The sequence below is a fragment of the Solenopsis invicta genome, chromosome 1 (genome assembly GCF_016802725.1).
Source record: "Solenopsis invicta isolate M01_SB chromosome 1, UNIL_Sinv_3.0, whole genome shotgun sequence".
In the NCBI taxonomy this organism is placed as follows: Eukaryota; Metazoa; Arthropoda; class Insecta; order Hymenoptera; family Formicidae; genus Solenopsis; species Solenopsis invicta.
The window spans coordinates 3344587-3369290 of NC_052664.1; the positions used below are offsets into that span (position 1 = coordinate 3344587).

The 24704-nt window shown below is 38.5% G+C and overlaps 1 protein-coding gene across 1 annotated transcript in view; it reads left to right on the forward strand.

Annotated features, from left to right (window-relative positions):
* LOC113003396 (probable cytochrome P450 6a14) overlaps positions 1 to 17204 on the forward strand; it is a 33424-nt gene extending 16220 nt beyond the window's left edge. Inside the window, exons 2-3 of the mRNA XM_039453714.1 lie at positions 14697 to 14912; positions 15570 to 17204. Of these exons, the coding sequence (XP_039309648.1) occupies positions 14697 to 14912; positions 15570 to 15736 (383 nt within the window). The 3' untranslated portion in view covers positions 15737 to 17204. The remainder of the gene's footprint in view (positions 1 to 14696; positions 14913 to 15569) is intronic.
* Positions 17205 to 24704: the final 7500 nt, after the last annotated feature.

Genomic DNA, 24704 nt, shown 5'->3' on the forward strand with positions numbered 1-24704 from the left:
TCATCATCATCGATTGATAATCCGACTCGATCAACTGAGAAGCGAAAGAAGCTCAGTGTATCAAACGTTAAATTTTTACAATCACTGGGATTTGCGGTACGACAATCTTGATTAAAAAAAGAAAAAAATGACTGATATTCTAAATATCGGAGACGAGCCAATCTTTGACGATCGAATTGTCAAGATTGAGACCCATGCTTATTCGCCGTATGCAAACACAACGTACGCACAGCGACGAGATAAGAATACCCATACAGCAACAGGATTTGTATACATTGCCGTACGAGAGCTTTCTATATGTCGAAGGGAGGCTGACAAAAAAGAAGAAACCTGAGGAGGTCGGCGGTGACGTGGTTTTGGGAAATAATTGTGTTGCGTTTACGTTTGATGAGATAAGATATGAACTCGACGGTGTAGAGATTGATCGTAATAGAAACGTGGGTATAACTAGCTCACTCAAAAACTATGTAACGCTGTCATCCGACAAAAGCGTGATTTTGCGAAATGCTGGCTGGGAAGAACAGTTGACTACCGCTGATGGCTACTTCAACTTTTGCATTCCGCTTTACGTGCTGTTGGGATTCTGCGAGGATTACCGTCGAGTAGTGATCAACGCTCGTCACGAATTGATCTTGATACGAGCGCGCAACGATAACAATTGCCTAAAAGGCAATTCAGCGGTAGAGCCTGTGATAGTATTGTTTAAGATTCAGTGGCGAATGCCGCACGTAATACTGAATGAAATAAATAAACTTTCGATGCTGCGCACATTGGAGAGCGGACGATACCTCAGCATGGCTTTTCGCTCGTGGGATCTTTACGAGTATCCGCTTTTGCAACGTACGACCAAGCACTCGTGGGCTATCAAGACCGCTACTCAACTCGAGAAGCCGCGATATGTCATCTTTGCTCTGCAAACCGGTCGAAAAAACGTCATGTCCGAGCCGATTCGACGAGCCGATTCGACCATTGCAATTTAATCAACGTGAAACTGTACTTGAACTCTGATAGTTATCCTTATGAAGATATGAATTTAGATATTAGTAAAAATAGATGGGCTATTCTGTACGACATGTATGCACGTTTCTGCAAAACTTATCTCGGATACGAATATCTCGAGCCGAATCTCACAGTGACAAATTTTATACGTCACGGTCCTTTCATAATAATAGATTGTAGTCGGCAAGTTGAATCAATCAAGAGCGCAACCGTTGACGTGCGATTGGAATTTGAGACAAAGGATAACGTACCAGAAAATACTAGTGCCTATTGCTTGATAATACACGATCGCGTGATTCAGTACAACCCGTTGACAAACATTGTGCGCAAAATCACTTAATTCCATGCATATATATATTATACGATACATCGACGTAGACCACAGTCTTCGTTTCGACCGCGACATGTCCGTGCCGACGTTCGTGGATCTGCAAGGTTTCCCCCTTGGACGATTGAGAGGTTTCGTCGTAAAAGAATTTGCTGCTCTTAGAGGGGGAAACGTTCTCGCGCATTATATCTTTGACAGCCCCCAGCCATGGGATTGGCTGATGAAATCCGAAAGATCTTGCGCCTCCTGGCTCACTGCCATGCATCATGGGCTAAGATGGGACACCGACGGGGTGGTTCCGTACCGGAAAGCGAGACAAGTGATTACAACTGCAGTACTGGGTGCTGAAAATCCTGACGACAAGGAGATTGTATACGTCAAAGGACATGAGAAACGAGAATGGCTGGGAGAATTACTTCTGGACAATCGGCGAGAATACGCATACATCGAGAGCCTGGATGTGGATTACGAAGACGTGGATAATCTGAATAATCTAGATGATGCTAATACTTTTCAATGTGGGCAACACCGTACGAATAAACATTGTGCTTTACAAAATGTATTCAAACTTTACAATTGGTGGACACAATTGCAAAAATAAACATATGTAATATACGAGATACATTTTTTTTTCCCCCTCCATTACATCTACGTTTCTCCAACGTTTTTTTCATGTTTCTCACGTTTAGTTTAACGTTTTTCATGTTTAGATTAACGTTTTTTCATGTTTCACGTTTCATGTACGTCATGTTTCATGTACGTCATGTTTTACGTTTCATGTACATACGTCATGTTTCACGTTTCATGTACGTCATGTTTCATGTACGTCACGTTTCATGTATGTCATGTTTCACGTTTCATGTACGTCATGTTTCATGTACGTCATGTTTCACGTTTCATGTACAACGTTGCCAGACCGCGAAAACGTGTCGTGACACGTTCGAGCGATAACGATGATGATGAAATTGTTTGATAGAGGGGAAAAGTATCCCCCACTCCTTTACAATTGCAGAAGCTTTAATCCTCCTACAAACGTCGCAATTTATAATCAGTTTTGAATCAGTCGCTCGTTTGAACGGTTCTGAGACAACGCATCTCTCTCTCGGTATAAACAATGGCAAACTATTACGTTCCAATCCAGACTGAAGCGTGCGAGAGATCGTAAGTATCTTTATATTTAAATTACGTTTTATACATTTATTGTACGTTTTACTTATCTCTCCGTTTTTTTCAGCACGTCTTTGGAATCGCGGTATACGCCGCGTATTTTGGGTAGAAGGTTTGCGCTAACATCAACTTCCTACAAATGGATTAATGTAGCGATCAATGTTGGATGTGTTTCCTGCTCCGTGGAGATATCGCTCGGCGATACACGCGGCAACCGGATCGTTCTACCTTATAAAACGTGGAGAGCTCTGTTAGATAAACGTGCGGATTTCGAGCGATTCGTCCAGTCAACCGAAGCACCATCGTTACCGATTCATGACCTTACCGTGCAACTCGTGAAACTGCGCGATGAAAATATTGTTAAATTATCGTTGCGCGATGCTTGTATTTACCTAAAACCTGCAACTATGTTATTTATATTCAACCTGGAACATTGTGTCGAGCACATGTATTATACGCTGCATCAAAGCATTGCAACTGCGACTGAGAAATTTAAACATTTTGTAACATTTTTGCGTCAAAACTTTACCATGAACAAACCAGACGCGACAGAATTATTGCGCAAATTTTACGATAAGAGTTCGCAAATTGAGTGTGAATTAATAGCTTACGCTATTGATACTATTGTGAACGAAGCATTACATGAACAATAAAAAAAGGATTTTAAAAAACTCTTTAAAATGTATTTGAAAATCTATCCTTATCCATTGTTTCCTATTTTCTTAGTAAATAATATGCGAGATAATAGACATTAAGGAGGCGCGCGAAAGAAACAAGCGTGGCGAGGTGGGGGAGACTAAACGCGCAAGCACACGCTTTACCATGTACGAGAAAATTGAGCGAGCGAGCACTATAGAAGAGTTTCTTTCTTTGAAAGTTTACATTAGTAATCGGGGGATACTTCAGTTGTTTATATGACGTAGATTTTTGAAGAGGAGGAACTGCATAAACCTCTGCTTGCAGTCAGAGAGTCAGTCAGTCGTGAGACAGTCTTCTTGTGAAAAAGACTAAAAAAACAGTATTCAGTTTTTCGAAAAAATGGAAACATTATTTCACGTAATTCGAGTTACGTATCCGGCGGATGCGGTAAGTTCTTTTCATCTTTTTAAACCCTGACATTTTTGAAAAAATATATACATATGTTTTTACATTTTTAATATTTTTTTTCAGAGATTGATGGTACATAATGAGGAGCAACTCGTTGTGCCGATAAGGCACTTATTAGAATTAAGGATTACCAGCCCCCACCCCGTAAGTTTTATTATTTATATCAATTTTAAATTACTATTTTATGTGTACAATTGTAATATTAAATGTTTTTTCCTGTTTTTGTTTCAGAACATCTCTCGAGACCAAATTGAGATAGCAGGATTCATCAATATATCCGATGCGATATATCGGCGCTGGTACCGTCAGTGGGACCAGTGGTTTAATGAAAGAGAGTGGGTCCGCAACGAGTGGGACCTGGAGGATCAATGGGACCTTCAAATATTATTCGGAGAGCGGGTCTACCAGGAGGAGATCTGGTGAAAAAAATTATTATAGAATTTTTTAATACAAAAAGTTTTTTTCTGTTTTTGTGTAAAATTTTTCAAAATACATATATATAAGACAACTATTTGTACGGGGTAGATTTAAACCAAAGTGTGTTTCTCTGTAAACAAAGAGAGAAATTTTATTCGCTACTTAACGATTGTTATTTACACTATTTACAATCTTACCTGTAAACAAAGAAACAACAATTAAGGTTTACAATTACCGCTTCTCTATTCACACTAATTTGTTCTTAACTTTATTCTTAACTTTGTTTCTCTGTAAATTGCACGTGTGCTTTATTACGTAATGACTATCTGTCTCTCTCCAACTGTGTGTCCGTGTCTATCTACAATCATCCTGGTGATCGTACATGTCGCTCCATCCAACGGTAATCAATCAGAAGCCGCGCGGAGCACGAGAAGCGCGGCCGATTCGAATTGAAGAAAGTAGGCTTTCTTTACATCTTCCCCCCCCCCCAGGGTAAGACTTGTCGGGGTACTTTTGTGTTGGATATGTTATTTATTCTTCTTCTGTGTCTTCTTTTTCTGTTGGTATTAGTTTTGATATATGGAATAAACTTTTTTCTGATTTCTTCTTATTAGTTTTGATTTGGTATAGGGAGTTTGATATTTTTTTTATTATTTCGAATGGTCCAATTCTCAGATGGTCTAGTTTTTTCCTGTTTAGTTTGTTTCCGTTTTCTATGTATACCATGTCTCTTGCATTGTACTCCTGATTTTTTCTATTTTTGTCATACAGTTTTTTATTATAGTTATGTGATTGTATTGATCTTTCCAAAGCTAATTTTCTATCCCTGGTCCAATCATGTTTCTCTTTCTTTTTAGTTCTTCTGGTATGACACTTGTGTCCGTGCCATTTAATAAGTACTCTGGTGCAAAACCAGTGACTGAGTGTTCTATCTTGTTATATCTATCTACACATTCTCTAGCAACCGTTGTCCAAGCTTTTTTTTCTTCTTTTTCATTTATTTTACATCTTATTTTATTAACTAGAGTCTGATTTAGTCTCTCGTTAAGACCACCATTCGAGAACGGCGCATTAACTGCTGTAAATATTAGTTTAACGTTCTTATTTTTAGAATTTCTTTAAATTTTGTTGAGTTTATTCCCGGATATTGATCCGTTAGAATCATCCCAATTTTATCTGTTTCTAACACGTTTTTGACTAATTTGATGAAATCTGTGGCGTTTTGTGTCTTTGAGGTTAGAATAAATGCGTATCTCGTGTAATGGTCGACCAATAAATGGAAGTATTTTTTTGTTGATCTTCGTCCTCCAAATCCTCCGATGGTGTCTATAGACATTATTTCATACGGTTCAGTCGTTGGTCCCAAGTGAGACATTAATCCAAATTTGCTTTGGCCTCTTGTTTTATTTTTTATACATATGTCGCAATTCTTACATATTTTTTTTATATTTTCTGTCAGATTCTTTGATGTATAGTAGGGACATATCCTGTTCATAGTTTGTCTAGTGCCTGTATGGCACCATTCCTTGTGTATGTCTTTTATCAATTTGATGCTCAATTCTTCTGACAAGATTATTTTCTCTTTATTTTTTACTTTCTTATAAAATATTCCATTCTTTTTTATTAGTTTTGGTTTCATTTTTCGTATTATTTCATTCTTTTCTTGGTCCGTTCTTATTTCGTCTATTTGTGTCATATTTACTATTGTTAGAGCCTCTTCAGTGTTTTCCGTCGGTTCTAGTACCGGATTTCGACTTAAGCAGTCCGCTTCAGCGTTATCTTTACCCGGTATATATTTTATTTTGAAAGTGTATTGTGACAGGTAATACGTTAACTCACCTAATTCTTCGTCCGTTCTCGCTTTTATGTTCAGGTTTTCAAGCGGTTTGTGATGTGAGTATACTTCAAACGTTCTTCCAATTAACCAATGTTGCCAGTATTTCACTGCTTCTTTGATTGCCAGGCACTCCAGATATATTGCTTTTTTCCTTTTTTGAGCCTCATTCAATTTCTTCGAGAAATATGCTACTGGTTTTTCTCGTCCATCTACACTGGGCAACAAAATTATCGCAACACTCATTTATATCAAAATTTCGCACAACTTCAAATAATCGTAACTTCGTTAAAAATTTTTTTTTATTTTAAAGCTTAAAGTCTCTACTTTAAGATGCATTTGGCCAATTTTGAATTTCTTCTTTCCTCCTTCCGCCGTCTTTTTAAAAGTAAAGACATGTTTTGTCTCCGAACATTTGCAAAGTTTGACGCACTCCACGGAGTAGGACGAATTTTTTTCGCAAATGTCACAATAATCATCGTAAAATTTGGACTTTTCGCTGCAAATTAAAAAAAAAAGAGGTTCGTACGATTTTTTTTTGAGGAGTTAGGATGTTTTAAAGTTATGTATGCATTTTGGTCAGTTACCGTCAGCATTAGCATTACCCGATGTGCACCACGGGGAGGTTGCTGGTCGGATTTCGCACATCGTGTGTGTGTGTGTGTGTGTGTGTTACAGCAGAGATGAGGACCCCACGGTTCGTCACTTCCGCAGTATTTTATGACTCCAAACCCTCTCTGCTGTGTGTGTGTGTGTGTGTGTGTGTGGCGCGCGCGTGCGCGTGTGTGTGTGTTGCATAAAAAATGTGGGTGCTCTCGCATTTAATATGAGGTATTCCCACCTCGTCTTCGAATGACTTCTTGTAAACGGTCATGCATATTAATGCATGACCTAATTGTGGCTTGAGGAATTTCGTGCCATATTTGCTGTAATATTGCTCCTAACTCCTGCAGATTTGTTGGTTGTCTCTCCAATCTCGCAATCTTCTTCCCATCATATCCCAGACATGTTCAATGGGATTCAAATCCGGGCTCATTGCTGGATGTGGTAACACCTCGATGTTGTTTTGTTCGAGGAAGTTAAGAGCAATCCTGGCAGTGTGTGGGCGAGCGTTGTCATGCATGAGAATAAAATTGCGCCCCATTTGACGACGCATAGGTATTATGTGAGGACGCAAAATTTCTTCTACATAACGTTCTCCTGTCAATCCAGGAGGTGGTATGATGACAAGATTTGTGCGTTCATGCATCGATATTCCACCCCATACCATGACAGAGCCACAACCAAACGCTCGAACAGGCTCGACGCAGTTTTCTTCAAAACGCTGTCCATTACGACGCCAAACACGTACTCTTCCATCGGAACGAAAAAGACAAAACCGTGATTCGTCAGTGAACAATACATTGTTCCACTGTCTCAGAATCCAATTCTGATAAGTGCGTGCATATTGCAAACGAGCACGTCTATGAGCCACAGATAACATTGGCACTCGAGCACGAGCTCGCGACCGCAAATTTCCTTCGTGCAAACGCCTCCTGATCGTTTGAGCACTAATTTATCTGTGCGGAAGAACTGTATTTGCAATTACTCGTGCAATTCTTGTTGGATTTCGATTTGTCTCATTGATGATGCGGCGATCTTCTCTAGCTGACGTTATTCGTCTTCGACCTTGTCCTCTCCTTCGACGAAATCCGCCTGTTTCTTGATAACGAGCCCAAACTCGAGAGATGGAGGATCGATGAACACTATTCTCCTTGCAACATAACTTTGATTTAATCCTTCTTCCAAAAGAGCAATGATTTGCGCACATTGAATTTCGTTCAAACGAGGCATTGTTACGACTATCGTTTGCTTCTTGAGTGTAATGGGAATAGGTTTACGGTTTAGAGTTTTGATGTTGTACGACTATCGTTTGCTTCTTGAGTGTAATGGGAATAGGTTTACGGTTTAGAGTTTTGATGTTGTTCGTCGAAGGAGAGGACAAGGTCGAAGACGAATAACGTCAGCTAGAGAAGACAACATCGAGGTGTTACCACATCCAGCAATGAGCCCGGATTTGAATCCCATTGAACATGTCTGGGACATGATGGGAAGAAGATTGCGAGATGTGGAGAGACAACCAACAAATCTGCAGGAGTTAGGAGCAATATTACAGCAAATATGGCACGAAATTCCTCAAGCCACAATTAGGTCATGCATTAATATGCATGACCGTTTACAAGAAGTCATTCGAAGACGAGGTGGGAATACCTCATATTAAATGCGAGAGCACCCACATTTTTTATGCAACACACACACACGCGCACGCGCGCGCGCACACACACACACACACACACACAGCAGAGAGGGTTTGGAGTCATAAAATACTGCGGAAGTGACGAACCGTGGGGTCCTCATCTCTGCTGTAACACACACACACACACACACACAGCAGAGAGGGTTTGGAGTCATAAAATACTGCGGAAGTGACGAACCGTGGGGTCCTCATCTCTGCTGTAACACACACACACACACACACACACACACAGCAGAAAGGGTTTGGAGTCATAAAATACTGCGGAAGTGACGAACCGTGGGGTCCTCATCTCTGCTGTAACACACACACACACACACACACACGATGTGCGAAATCCGACCAGCAACCTCCCCGTGGTGCACATCGGGTAATGCTAATGCTGACGGTAACTGACCAAAATGCATACATAACTTTGATACATTCTAACTCCTCAAAAAAAAAATCGTACGAACCTCTTTTTTTTTTTAATTTGCAGCGAAAAGTCCAAATTTTACGATGATTATTGTGACATTTGCGAAAAAAATTCGTCCTACTCCGTGGAGTGCGTCAAACTTTGCAAATGTTCGGAGACAAAACATGTCTTTACTTTTAAAAAGACGGCGGAAGGAGGAAAGAAGAAATTCAAAATTGGCCAAATGCATCTTAAAGTAGAGACTTTAAGCTTTAAAATAAAAAAAAATTTTTTCAAGTACGATAATTTTTAACGAAGTTACGATTATTTGAAGTTGTGCGAAATTTTGATATAAATGAGTGTTGCGATAATTTTGTTGCCCAGTATATTTGTACTTGCTTTAGTATTGCTCCAATTCCTTCTAGCGATGCATCTGTGTAAATTTTTATTGACAAATCCTTATCGAATATTTCTAGAACTGGTTGAGCACATAATAATTTCTTTACTTCTGTAAAAGATTTCTCACATTCTTCTGACCATATAAATTCTATATCTTTTTTTAATAATCTATGTAATGGGTTTAACGTTATTGAGCTATTTGGTATGTATTCATGGTAAAAATTGATCTTTCCCAAAAATTGTCTGATATTTTTTTGAGTTTTCGGAGTTGGAAAATTCTGGATTGAAATTAGATTATCTTTTATTGGTCTTACTGTGTTATCTTCTGTGACGTGTCCTAGGTATTTTATTGAATTCGCAGCGAATGAACATTTTTTGAATTTCAGTCTAAATCCTTCTCTTATAATTGCTTCTAATACCCGCTCTATATGTCTGATGTGTTCTTCAAAATTTGTTGAGTAAATTAATATGTCGTCGATATAATTTATTGTAAATTCTGTTAATTTATGTTTCCTTAATATGTTGCTCAGGATTCTTTGAAATATTGCCGGTGACGTTTTAAGACCAAATGGTAAACACGTCCATTGATAGTGTCTTTCTTGCGTTACGAAACCAGTCTTTTTTTTGTCTTCGATTCGGAGTGGGATTGACCAAAATGCGGAGTTTACTAGTATATCCAGTGTTGTGAAATATTTACAGTTTCTAGTTTTAATTATTAGATCGTCTATAAGTGGAAATGGTTGAGCTTGTGGTACTATATTCCTGTTTAGGTCTCTGAAATCAATGCACAGGCGATTTTTTTTTCCTTCATCTCTTTTATATGCAAGTGTCACTGGTGCCGCAAGTGGACTGTAGGATTCTTCAATTAGATTCTTTTCTAATAGCTTTGCCACTTGTGTTTCTATTTCCTTTTTATCTTCTATTGAACACCTGTATGGTCTTTTGCTGCAATATTTGTCTACTATCAATTCAATTCTTGCCTCATAATCCTTTACTGTGCCGATATCGTATTTGTCTTTCGCAAATACAGTTTTATATTTTTCTATTAGTTTTTCTATCTTAATTTTCTTTATATTATCTAGATGTTCTAGCTTTATCTGAAATTCATCTGTCTCTATGTGTTCATTAAAGTTTATTGAACACTGTTTAGTTTTATTATCTTTATTATCTATTTTAGTCTTCTGTTTTTTTGTATCTACTATCATTTTTTTTGTGATATTTGTAGATTTTCATCTTGAATTAATTTGAATTTTTTTATCATATCCAATCCTATGATAAAATCTTCAAAATCATCCCTCTCTGTAATGAATACATCAATGTATTCTTCTATGTCGAAGATTTTTATTTTTATAGTTACTAAACCTTTTGTATGTGTCACACCATTGACTGTTTTTAAAAATATTTTATTTACATCTTCTGTCTTTTTCTCTATTTTAATTAATTTTGGATTTATTAAGGAAACTTGGGGACCTGGATCATATGTTCCTTTTATCTCTAACTTATCTTCTAATAATATTTTTATTTTAATCAATGGTGTGATTATTTTTTTTTTGCTTCTGTGTTTAGATTTACTTCTATGGCTGAGTTGCTGCCTATTACTCTACCTTCATTTCTTTCTTTCCTTTTAAACCAGCATGAGTCTTCCGGGTGATATCTAATGCCTTTATTTAGGCTTTCGCAGTTCTTGCATGGCTGTTTTCCTTCAAATTTCTTCTTGTTGTCGTATTTATCTTCTTTCTTTTTCGTAAAAATTATTTTTATTCCCTAAATTTTCACATTTTCTGATTTCGTGCAATAATTCGGTCGAGTTCTTACAATTTTCTTTGTCTATCTTATTCCTAACAAACTCAGGTAAACCTGCTGCTATGAGCAATACTAGGGTTTTTGAACTGATGTCCTTGTCCATATCTAGTAGCAGCTTTTCTTTCCTCATAGCATATTCACTCAATGTGTGTGAACCTTCTTTATACCTATAATATATAGCATATATTCCTGTAGTCCATCCTTTGTCTGCAAATGATTCTAGAAATCTTTCTTTCCATTCAGACCATCCAGCTTCCACTGTCAATATTGTGAGGGTCGCTGAGTGCCAATCTGAACATGACTTGTCCAGGAATAGTCTTAATATTTCGATTTTTGTATTATCTTCATTGATTTCAAACCTTCTACATTCTTTCTCAAATGTCTCCAGCCATTGTTTTGCATTTGAGTGTTTAGATGTAAATTTCTCAATCATGAATTTTTCTGCTATGTGTTTTAGATTAAGTTGACTTTCTTTCTTCTGAGTGGATTCTACTATATCTGTTTTTATTATTTGTTCTAAATATAAGTCGTTAAACATTATATTACCCTCTTCATCAAAGTATGTCTGCTCCATTTCTTTTGTTAGTGTAATCCACACTGTTCTGTCTTGACCTCTTTGAGTAAAACTTTGTTTTACTCTTTTGTAAACATCTGTCTTCATCAGATCTTCATGTTCGCTTACAAACCTCATTTCTTGTGGCAACACATATTCTTTGTCATCCTCTGTTCTAATTGAGGTTATGGCGATAATACTTGTCTTCTTGTCCCTCGGCGATGCCACATATTGAAGTGCGAACTGTAATCTTCTCGACATTATAAACAAAAATTGTCGTTTTATAAGACAACTATTTGTACGGGGTAGATTTAAACCAAAGTGTGTTTCTCTGTAAACAAAGAGAGAAATTTTATTCGCTACTTAACGATAGTTATTTACACTATTTACAATCTTACCTGTAAACAAAGAAACGACAATTAAGGTTTACAATTACCGCTTCTCTATTCACACTACTTTGTTCTTAACTTTATTCTTAACTTTGTTTCTCTGTAAATTGCACGTGTGCTTTATAACGTAATGACTATCTGTCTCTCTCCAACTGTGTGTCCGTGTCTATCTACAATCATCCTGGTGATCGTACATGTCGCTCCATCCAACGGTAATCAATCAGAAGCCGCGCGGAGCACGAGAAGCGCGGCCGATTCGAACTGAAGAAAGTATGCTTTCTTTACATATATAAATTTTAATTTATGTACCAATTTTTTTTCTCCTATCACTTATTCACCTTTCCTTCAATCCCCTCATTAAAAAATTATCGTGAAAACAGCGATAGCGGCAGGGCGGTAGCGGGTGCTGGGTGGGGGGGATGGGTCGCATACGACGAGCGAACGCGCTATAGAAGCGAGTGGATGGAAAAAGCGAGCGAGCGAGCGAGCGAGCGCGTGAAAGAAACAAGCGTGGCAAGGTGGGGGAGACTAAACGCGCAAGCATGCCCGTTACCGCGTACGGGAAAATCGAGCGAGCGAGCAAGCGAGCGAGGGACGGAGAGAGCGAATGCGTAAGCGCCAGCGGGTGGCAGCAGCGGTGGATGGTGGTGGTGCCAGCGGCGGCGGGCGGATCGCCCCAGCGGACCCCGCGTTAGACAGCGCGCATCCCCTCCACGCACGCGGCGGCGGCGGCGGCGGCGGCGGGCCCCGCGGAAATAGCCGCGCACACCCCACAAAATATTTGCCATCGTATAGCTTATCCCCCTCGTGATGACAGACATTTCCGATTTCAACGTACAGTCATACACACCTCCTCGCGGTGTGATTTATTATGTTTATGTAAACAGAGTGACAGGTACATGGTCCATGTTTACATTAAATGGTCAGTAGTTGCCTCCACGCGACACATTTCAAAGGTGTCGGTCAAGAACATGGTCCTCGTTATCTCTGTTTATATAAACATTGATTACGCAGAACCATTTCCGATTTCAAAGTACTGTCATACCCACCTCCTCGCGGTGTGATTTATTATGTTTATGTAAACAGAGTGACAAGTACATGGTCCATGTTTACATTAAATGGCCAGTTGCCTCCACGTGACACATTTCAAAGGTGTCAAATTTATTTAAACATCGGCCAAGAACATGGTCCTCGAATCGTTATCTCTGTTTATATAAACATTGATTACGCAGAACTACCGGTTAGGTTTACACGTGTGACCCCGTTTTCAGCCCCCCTCCCCCTCCTCCACCCGGTTTGGTCCACCCGCGAGACCTTATCGCCGGTTAGGTCCCCCCGCGCGACCCGAAATATTCCCCCCCTTCCCTGCATTCCCCTGCGATCCCCGAGTTAGAACCGGCTTATACATTCTACTATCGAGATAGAGCAGTTCGAGATTGCAAAGGAAATTGGCAACAACTTTGCAACTTATCTGGAGAATAAAGCACAGATGAGAGATTCTATAGAATTAAAGGATATGTTTTCAAAGTAAAATATCTTCTACATATGTGTTTAAATAATTTTTCTTATTTTCATTACTGGCTTTAATGGGTAATCCCTTTCTTATTCATTCTTGCATATAATATTTATCTAAAATTATTTGAATTGATATAGCTTTTTACATTAGTCGCATTGTATCAGTTTGTTTCTGAACTAGTTTTATCAATATTGCGTTTTTATACTTTATATTTTAATATTTGATTGATTATATCAAAATTGTACATCATTTAAATGTTGAAGAAAGTTAATAAGTATAACACGTATGATCAAACTCAATTCATTTAAGATTAAATTATATTTGCTATAAATTAAACATCTTTTTTGCTTGCTATTAGTTGTTTTCTTTTATTTTTCTATTACTTAACATATGACGTGCGTATCAATTTATTGTTTACCTGCAATTTCAAATTTTCAATTCACTTTTCAGCTAGATTTTTTGTCGGTATATATGAATTTAATTTTATATTGTTTTGCACAATTCTTAATATTTCATAAAATTTAATAAAATTTATTACAAATTAATTCTTAATTTTATCAATAGATATTCAACTGGTGTCATAATATCCACCGCTTTTGGTATCAATTCAAACTGTATTAACGAACCAAATAATGAGTATCAAATTTATGGAAAAAGGACTTTGAAAGCAAACTCAATTTGGGTTTCCATATTTATGTTTGCTCCGCAAATTATGAAATTCTTTTCCATTCCCATCACGCACCGAAACATCACCAACTTTTATATGAAGATGTTTCGAGAAAATATGGAATATCGGCAAGATAATGGGATTATCAGATTTTGTAAACTTAATGCAATTAATGGAGAATAACTACATTGACAATTATGATAACAAGCCCGATAAAGGTTAATACGCGTGCATATTATATTGAAAGCATTTTTACATTAATAGACTTTTTATGTGATTTAAAAATATGTACATATTTGTCTTACAGTGCAGTTTTACAACTCAAATTACTTTTCTTTTTTAAAATAAGATTATTAAACAAAATACATTATTAAATAATTTAAAGTTTTTGCAAATAAAACTAAATTAGAAAAACGCTTTAATTTTATTTGAAATATATAATTTTATTTATTTAACAGCAACTAAATTTCCAATGGCAGAAGCAACCGCAAAGTTTTGCGTTCTTTATAGTTAGCTTTGAAACCTCATCAGCAACGGCATCATATGCCTTATTCGAATTGGTATAAAATGAAAATATGCAAGATAAACTTTGCTATGAAATCGATGAAGTATTAGAAAAATATGGTGATGAATATTTGACTTACGAAGCTTTATAATAAATGATATGACATATTTAAACAAAGTGATAAATGCTAAATATAACTTCTCATTGAATTATTTTTTCCTCTCCCATGGTTGTATCACAATTTTCGGAACACATTGTATATAAGTTTAAATAAATTACTTGTAAGAACTTTTGGAAGAGTTACATGCTTTTTTTAATATTGCAGAAATTATGCGAAAATATCCATCTGTCCCTATCTTAAATCGAATTTGTACGGAAGAAATAGTTTTACCGATAACAGATATCGACATACGTGTACCAAAAGGGACATTAATAACGATACTAGTTCTTGGTATACACAGAGATCCGACGATATATCCAGATCCGGATAAATTTGATCCGGAAAGATTCTGCAAGGACGAAAAAAAGAAAAGACATCCGTGTGCGTTTTTACCATTTGGGGAAGGCAAACGAAAGTGCATTGAGGATATGAATTAATTTATTAATATTTGATTTATGTGAATATCTAGTTAAAAATTACTATTATTGCAATATTTCTATCTTTTATGATACTTGCGTGGACATGAATTTTTAGTTTTAATCCCAAATAGCATACAATATTTATAAAATATTTACTAAATATTTGTAATATTAATTTTAATATTTTATAAATATTTATATTTTAAATCTAAAAATCTAAATAATCGATAATTGTAATTACAATAATAAAAATAATAAAACTACATTAAAATATTTGCATAATTTTTGTTTGATGTTATTTTTGCTAAACAATTTTTGAATCAAACACGCAAATTTTTTAGTTAGAAATTTCAATCAAACATATTTATTTCAACTAGTTAAGTTTAATTAAAACGTTGAAAACATTGCTTCTCTTTTTCTCTCTATTTCTTTATTTCGCAATAATATTTAAAAAATATAAATAATAAGACGTTGATTTTGTTTTGAACACTTTTATGTTATTTTTCTACGAAAGAAATTAGTAAATTATTTAGAGTAAAAAATAAAGTTTTGCAAAGCCTAGAATAAGCGGTTATAAAAATGTTTCACCAGTATCACATATTAAATTATTAATTTTCAGGTGCGCAATTTGGCTTAATGCAAACAAAAGTCGGACTGGTGTGTCTTTTATCAAAATATAAATTTACATTTTACCCCCGATCTAAAAAGTTATTTATTTTTAGCGAGAAATGTATTGGACTTGAAGTAAAAGGCGGCAAATATTTTATTATTGAGCCACGAAAATAAGAGTTTCTTTATGTAAACTGTATCTATCTTTGTCTTGTGATGTGTGTGTGTTTTGTGATAGTACATTTATATCTTCTTATTATGATTAATTACTTTTTGTATAACGTCTATATAGTTTCAATGTTTAAATTCTATGTAATAATAAGCACCACATACTTATATAAATAATGTAGCTGTTGTATCCCCGCAAAGAAAACAGGTTTGATGTGTAAAAAGAGAATGCCGATACTAATACTGCGTTTAATACTTGTATTTCTAAGGGCGGTATTCATAAATGCTTTTTATATTTAAGATTTTCTCAAGTTCGATCCATCGTACTTGCCAGCGATGCATGTCGCGTATATGACTTTACTCAGGATCGGATTATTATAGTTCCCAAGACTAATTTAGGCTATTGTCTAGATATCCTAATATCGACATTTTGCTATTTGGCATTGGTCTTGAAACACAGTTTCAAAACCAGATTACGTAATTTTACAAGTTATTAAAGCAATTTGGACCTACACAAAAGAGGAATATTAGATATTAAAAAAAGGAATTAAAATTTTAGAATCAGTTTTCTTAATGACTATTAGACGTAACACATAATGGATATGAATAAAACGTAAGACATAAATGTATTGTACAAAATATAATTTATCATTCAACTGTAGTGTTTATTGAGGAAACTAATTCTAAAATTTTAATTTTTATTCCTAATATCTAATATTCTTTTATTGTGTGCAAGGTCTAATAAATCGATGTTAATCTGCTTATTATATTGTTTCAGGTCCAAGAAAGCAATCATCTGACAACGAATTTTGAAAAGATTTATTAAAAGTGTTATCAGATGGTAGCAAAACTCCTGATGGTATTGAAGGATTTTTGCTTCAATTGGGCGAGATTTTATGAAAATTGCCATATAAAAATAGAAGGCTGTTGAAAGATATAATTCTGCTTGAGTTGATAAAACTATACATTGTTAGAATTACGCGGACTTGCTTGAGCAAGTCGTACAGATCGATGAGATGGCGCATCGATCTTGTATTGGTGGGAGATGTTTCCGCTGCAAGATCCCTTGGCCTCTTTAGCTGCGGTCCGATTCACGCTCACAGCGCTATCAGCGAACTCCTGGTTGATCCAATTCACTTCTTGAGCGTTTTCTGTAAGCGAAGTAACGTAATGAATTTGTGACGTCGCGCGCTCACGGAGACCTTGCTTCGAAGGTGGGTCGGCGTGAGCGTTTGTGCGGGAAATATGTTTAAAGTTTACACTTTGACTAGGCGTGTAGAATCTGTTACCGTCAATGTGTTCGGGCGTGTTTTTTCGATAACGGAAAATATTTTTGCAACCGTTGATTGCATCACAGCACACAAAAGTTATAAAATATTTATAATAATTATGTGAATATTATAAAAATAATTGTCAAAATATTTGATAAATATTTTTATGATCTTACATTCAACACATCATAAATATTTATTATAAATATTATAATAAATATTGTATAAAATATTTAATTTATATTTTAATATTTTATACAATATTTATGGTAAGTAAAAAAAATATTTCCATACTTATTTTTTATTAACAGTAAATATTATATAAAATATTAAAATATAGAGAGACAAACAAAATATAAACATTTATTATATTTATGATTTGTTCCAAATTTGTGCTCTTTGAGAGCACAAAAATATTTATAAAATATTTTAATAAATATTCATAAATATTTAAAATAAATATTGTATACTGTCTAGGTAACTATATAATCTTATTTTTTGAAAATTATTAAATGTACTTTTAAAAATTCTATTTATTATAAAACTTTATTAGTATTTTAAAAAATAAAATAATTTTAGCTTTATTTAGACTAGGTATGCTACTTGGGTTATGTCCTATGAGTAGCGTTTACAAGTGGTCCGAAACATTTATTGTTGTCAGCGTGCCTTAAGCATGCTAACGAATCGGACCGATCATGAGCATCGTGAGGACAGTGAGCACTGTGAGCGTGAATCGGACCGCAGCCTTTCTCTCGGGAGCGTTCCCTGCGTGTGGTCGACCAAAGGCGTGCGAGCGAAACGGCGCAAGCAAGCGGAGCGGCAGACAGAGAGAGAGGGCAAGCGATAAGTAGAACAATTGTTTCGCATGTTTTTAATGTAACAATTTTGTAATAAATACCCGCGATTCGATCAATCAGTAACACATCGTGTGTACTGAATAATTTGATATTAGGAAAGTCACGGTCACGTCAGAAGATGGTGGAATCAATTTTGTATTGCTCATTCGTGTTGTTACCTTAGAGAATAAATATGAGATTTTGTGAACATAAAATTGTCTCGAGTCACTACTAAAACAAAACGAGAAATATCCACCGTTCCACAGCAGAGTCATTCCACGCATTTTTTTTGAATAAAAGTAACCAATCTTTAACAGGTTATGGGCCCAGACCGACTAATGGCTGGCTCAGTATATTAAAGAATTTAAAAATACAAGAGAGTAAGAAACGTAGCAAAGAGAGAGTTGAGACAAAATTAGCTCACTGAAAGTGCGTAGTAAGTCTGATGAAAATTTGAGCGCGAAAACCGAGAAAACGCAAATAAGTAAATTGCTGTTGAACCGCGAAATACCGGCATTGTGGGCACGTGCACAGAGCGTGTGTACACAGAGCTATGGGCGAAACTCGGAATCGAAATCAATAAACAAGCGGTACCGAACAAAGAATTTCAGAATATTGAGTAAATAAAAGAAATACGTTAAATCGGAAATTGAAATGGCACGGTCGCTTGCGGAAGACTTTGCGAACATTGAAAAATTAACAAATAATGAAAATGTTCTCCATTCACCAAATGTAGTGCCAAACGTCCTCGACTCACCGTCGGACATAGACAATCCATAGTGACGAGAATCGCGCGACTAGCGGGTGCAAAAGCGCAATTAGAAAGACGTTTCGTGCACGTTGGAGGTGGTGCGCACGCTACCACCGGTGGTAAAAGATCGCTCATCTGGCGCGAGATTAAGGCCGCGTTTGAGTCACGTATTCTTACGGGTGCTGCAATAAACGCCGATTATATTGAACCGCGGCATTTCTTGGAAGACGCTAGTGATTTGGTGATGAAGCAAGTGCGAGACGCTATCGCGAAACATGGAAATGTGAAGGTGAATACCGTATTCAATGGTGAATTTGTAAACATTTGTGACGACCGCGATAATAAAAGTCTTGCAACGAAAAACTATGAACTATACAGAGCGTCAAATTTGCGCGAATGGTACGAGCAGCGTGTAATCGAAGTGATATTAGCGATGCTCGACGAGTTTCAAGAACGCGATAGCGGCTGGGCGTTACACCGAATCCAAAACTTGATGGTGAATATAAACAAGCTTAATCCCATGCACGCGGGATGTTACTTCGAATTGCCGCTGTTGGTAAGTGACCAACGTGCAATACTTAATGTACATTCGAAAGACAATGCTTGCTTCGCGTGGTCGGTTAGGTTAGGTTGGGTCAGGCTGCCCTGAACCCCGCCGAAAATCATGCAGAACGGGAATCGTCGTATCCGCATTATTCGAGTGTTTTAAAATTTGAATATATACAATTTCCAATGAAAGTAAAAGACATTGGAAAATTTGAACGTTTAAACGGCGTGTCGATGAATGTGTATAGTCGTGAGCTAAAAGGTTGCAACACATTTTCTTCGATTGTTTTCGAAATGTAGACTTGCTCATCAAACGGCGAACATCATTGGTTCTTGTGGATCCAACCAATTAAGTATCAAACCATCTACCATCAAAAAAAATGTGTTGCTACCTTTTAGCTCACGACTATACACTATCGAATTGGACAAAAAAGAAAAGATAGAATACGTTGCACCGTTACTCCTGACCGAAGATAAGAACGAGAAACACATCAACCTCTTCTACGTGGAAGATGAACACGATGTCAGCCACGGTCACTTTGCGTGGATTAAGAACCTGTCGCGACTGGTCAGCTCACAGCTAAACAAATACGGACACAAGAAATTCATCTGCGATCGGTAAGTGTAATAATATAAAAAAATTTCACCATTTAAAATTATTGTTTTGTACAAATATATTTCTTTTATTACAGTTGCCTGCATTACTTCCACTCAGAGGAAAAGTTGCAATCGCACAAAACGGAGTGCAAGAAAATAAATGACTGCGCCAACATACTACCGAGAGAGGACCAGAAATGGCTAGAATTCGACTCATACAACAACAAGGAGCACGTCCCGTTTGTAATTTACGCCGATTTGGAGTGCGTATTGAAGAAGATGGAGAACGAAACAGAGAACACGTCGAGTTTCACGTATCAACACCACGAAGTATACAGCATAGCATACTATGTTAAATGCTCGTACGACGACGCGTTATCGATGTATCGTTTTTGCCGCGATAAGGACTGCGTCGCGTGGTTCGCAAAAGAATTAGAAAATCTTGCGCACGACATGAAAGCCCGAATATCCGCCAATGTTCCAATGGAACAATTAACTATACAGCAGAAAGAGGCATTTTTAAACGCGACGAATTGTCATATATGCGAAAAACCGTTTATATCAGATAAGGGCCTTACCCGTAACGAGTGGCTTGACAATCGGCGGGTGCGTGATCACTGTCATTTGACCGGCAAGTATTGCGGTTCCGCTCATAATAAATGTAATTTAAATTATAAGAATACGTATGTTATTCCAGTCGTTTTTCACAATTTGAGCGGTTACGACGCACATTTTATAATAAAAGAAATTTCTACCGCGTTCGAAGGCAAGATCGACCTACTATCGATTAATAAAGAAAAATATGTTTCGTTTACTAAACACGTCACAGCTACCGGCGTAGGAACAAAATTGGGCAAAGTACGAAATTGTATATGATTTTGATTCATCGACTCATATAAATTCCTAAGTGCGAGTCTCGAAAAATTGGCGTCGTTTCTAGGTATTGAACAATTAAAAATTACTCGTTCCGAATTTTCCAAGTTGTCAAACGAGGATTTCGAACTCCTCACGCGCAAAGGCATTTTTCCGTACGAGTACCTTGATGATGCCGACAAGCTTTTAGAAACCCGTTTACCACCGCGCAAATGTTTCTACAGTTCACTGAGCGGGCAGACGGTATCAGAGCATAATTGCACTCATACCGAGAAAGTGTGGCAACGGTTCGCAATTGAAACGCTGGGCGAATACAGCAATTTATATTTGAAAACGGATGTTTTATGATTAGCCGACATTTTCGAAAACTTTCGCGATAAAAGCGTGCAGAGTTACGGTTTGGACCCTGCGCATTATTATACATTGCCAGGCTACACATGGGATGCAATGTTGAAGAAAACGGGTATAAGATGCGAGTTGCTTACGGACATAGAAATGCTACATTACGTGGAACGTGGAATTCGTGGCGGTTTAACCCAGTATTCGGGTAGATATGCAAAGGCTAATAATAAGTACATGAAATCGTACGATCCATAAAAACCGTCGACTTATTTGATGTATAATAATGTGAATAATCTCTATGGGTGGGCAATGTGTCAACCGTTGCCATACGGTGAATTTAAATGGGTCAAAAACGTTGACAATTTCGATGTAAACACGATCGCATTTGACTCAGACACCGGATATATACTGGAAGTCGACAGCTGCACGATCGTCACAGTGACTTACCGTTTTGTCCTTCGAGCGATAAGCCTCCAGGGTCAAGGCAGAGGAAAGAGCACGCCGGCGGGCCATGAGGGCTTGGCGAGAGAGCCTCGCCAACGACCCGCCGGCGGCAGGATCTCGGATCTTGGAGGCCGTCCTACCCCACTTGGACAAATGGGTGGGCTGCCCTTGGGGCGGCTTGTCCTACCGGACGACACAGGTGCTCACCGGGCATGGCTGCTTCGGTGAGTAGCAGAATACGTAAGGAGCCGACGACGCGGTGCCACCATTGCGACGCCGAACGGGACTCCGCGCAGCACACGCTGGAACATTGTCCAGCGTGGGAGGAGCTGCGCGGAGTCCTGAGAAGAGAGATCGGAGACGATCTCTCCCTGCGGGCCATCATTAGCCAGATGGTCCGCAGGGAGAGCGCTTGGGTTGCGGTCTCCTCCTTCTGCGAGCAAGTAATACGGCAGAAGGAGGAGGCCGAAACCATTAGGGAGAGGAGGCCGGGGGGACGCATGCCCCCCGGCGACAACAACGACGATAGGGGCGGCCAGGACGGGGGCCATGATCCACCTTGCTCCCCCTCCCGGCCTCCCCGAAGAAGAAGAAGGCCCGCCCCTCCCCGCCCTTCGGGCCGTAGTGGCCCGTCTGCCAAAAGGCGGCGGGGGTGCGGGCGATCAGCTGCCGTTGCCCCCTCCCTTCCCACAATTAGGGAGGAGGAAGAGAGCGACAGCGCTAACACAGAGAGGGGGCGACCCTCCTCCCCAGCGGATGTCGGCCCCGCCTTCGGGACGCGCAGTCGTGGGGGAGGGGGGCCCCTCGCAATAATGGTGAATCCGGCGAGGCAGATCCGACCTGACGGTCCGGGGGGACGACTCTGCGATGTAACGCGGAGCCGTACCCCCCCTCTGCCTCGCCGGGGAGGGGGGAGAGGGAAGTTTCTACCTCTCCGCCCCCAGGGTAGCTAGGAGGACCGCGCCGCCGTCAGTGCGGCGCGAAAAGGCCCGGGGCTACGGGATCTACCACCAAACCACCAGGGGAAGAGGCGGGAGGGGGGGGCTGGTGTCCCCTTTCCCCGACCTAGGGCAGATCAGGCCCACAAGCCCTGCCGGGTACGCCCACGTTAGGGTGCACCCGGCGTGTCGAATCGGCCTAGGCCGACTGGGTCCGGGGGGGCTCCGGACGTATGCTGCACGCGTTCCCGGAGCCCCCCAGTCACGGACCAGGGCAGGACACCCGGAGAGGTTTTAATGGGTATGTCCTCGCCGATACATCGTCGGCGGGGAAGAGCACCACATAACCACCAGCCCCCCCCCGGGGCCAGGGGTATGCGGTAACGCATTTCCTCTCCGTTATCAAAAAAAAAAAAAAAAAAAAAGGGTCAAGGCAGAAGAAATTACTAGCGACAGTGCATTATAAAAAGCGTTACGTCATCCACTACCGCAATCTTCAACAGTGCACACGTCACGGGCTTCATCGTAAAAATACATCGCGTACTTCAATTTGCTCAATCCACCTGGCTCCGCAATTATATAGAATTAAATACAGAATTTCGAACGAACGCGAAAAATGATTTGGAGAAAAATTTATACAAATTAATGAATAATGCAGTTTTCGGTAAAACCATGGAAAATGTACGTAATCACATTAATATAAAATTAGTAACACAATGGGAAGGCCGTTACGGGGCAGAAGCCATAATCTCTGCTCCGAATTTTCATAGTCGCAGCGTTTTCGCAGAAAATCTGGTTGCCATAGAAATGCGTAAACTCTCGGTAAAATTTAACAAACCTATATATGTCGGTATGTGTATTCTCGACATTTCGAAAATCTGCCTTTACGAATTTTACTACGATTATATGCTACCATTGTATAAAGATAAATGTAAGATACTCTATACAGACACAGACAGCCTTGTGATGGCCATTGAGTGTGACGATGTGTACATGGATATGAAACGTGATATCGCGAGATACGACACGAGCGATTACCCCGCGGAAAACGTATATAATATGCCTCTCGCGAATAAGAATGTTCCAGGGCTAAGGAAAAACGAGAATTGCGTCAAGATTATGAATTTGTAGGGCTAAGAGCAAAAATGTATGCGGTGAGAGTAGAAGGGAAAAAAGATACAAAAAAGGCGAAAGGTGTAAAGAATAGCTAGTTACAAGAATAGTTGTAGAACGAACTATAACGTTTGAAGATTATACGCGTTGCTTGCACGACGGAATAGAAATGACTTGTCAGCAAGCGTGTATACGTTCGAAACTCCACAATGTACACACAATCAAAGAGAAAAAGATTGCTCGCAGCCCGTTCGATGACAAGCGTTACATTTTGCCTGATTCTACTGAAACATGCCTTGAGGACATTGGCGTATAACATCGTAATACATTTTTATACTTTTTAATACTTTATTTATAACATTTTGTATTACTATAAGACAATTAATGCGATGCTTATTACTAATTTAAGTCGATTCTACATTACAATGTTTATTACAAATATTTGGGTGTATTACAAAATATATATGTATATAAATCAAATAACGTTTCTTTTATTTATCCACGAATTATGCGATCCATCAAATCCCAGCCATTTAACGTAGACTTTATTTCCTTTCTTCCTCAAAATATTCTCGATAAGGAAAACGTCCGGATACTTCGCTTGCCATTGTACGTAGTTCAAGAGCGATGCCAAAAATTGTTCAAACGAGTTACTGATGCAATACTGATCGTTAAATGGTGATGTTTGCAGTTATTAATGTTGTATTGAAAACGTATAGATGAAGGGAAGGTTCCGATAGCGCACAGTACTATTGCACACAGCCAATCACAGCGGCTGGTGTCTAGTGATATTCTTCTGTTCAAGCGCTATGAGTGGTTGTGAGTGGCTTGTGTGCAATAGTACTGTGCGCTATCGGAACCTTCCCTAGATGAAGAGGGGAAGCTTCCCCCTCTTTTCAATAATTGCATCATCATTATCATCGTTATCGCTTGAACATGTCACGACACGTTTTTGCGTTCCGGCAACGTTGTACAAGAACGAAACATGAAAAAAAAGGTTGGAGAAACGTCTAACGTACATGACGTACGTGAAACATTAACTGAAACATGTATAAGAACGTTAAACGAAATATGAACAACCTATATGAAACATGAAAAAAAACGTTGAAGAAACGTGTTTCTGAGATTGATTAATTGATTGGGCGTTTATTACAGTCCTAGAGACTCCTACCCTCTAAGGACAAGCAGAATATACAGATGATACAGATCAGAGAGTAGTTCAACTTAAAAAACTAATAACAACAAATACAACGATAATAATAGAAA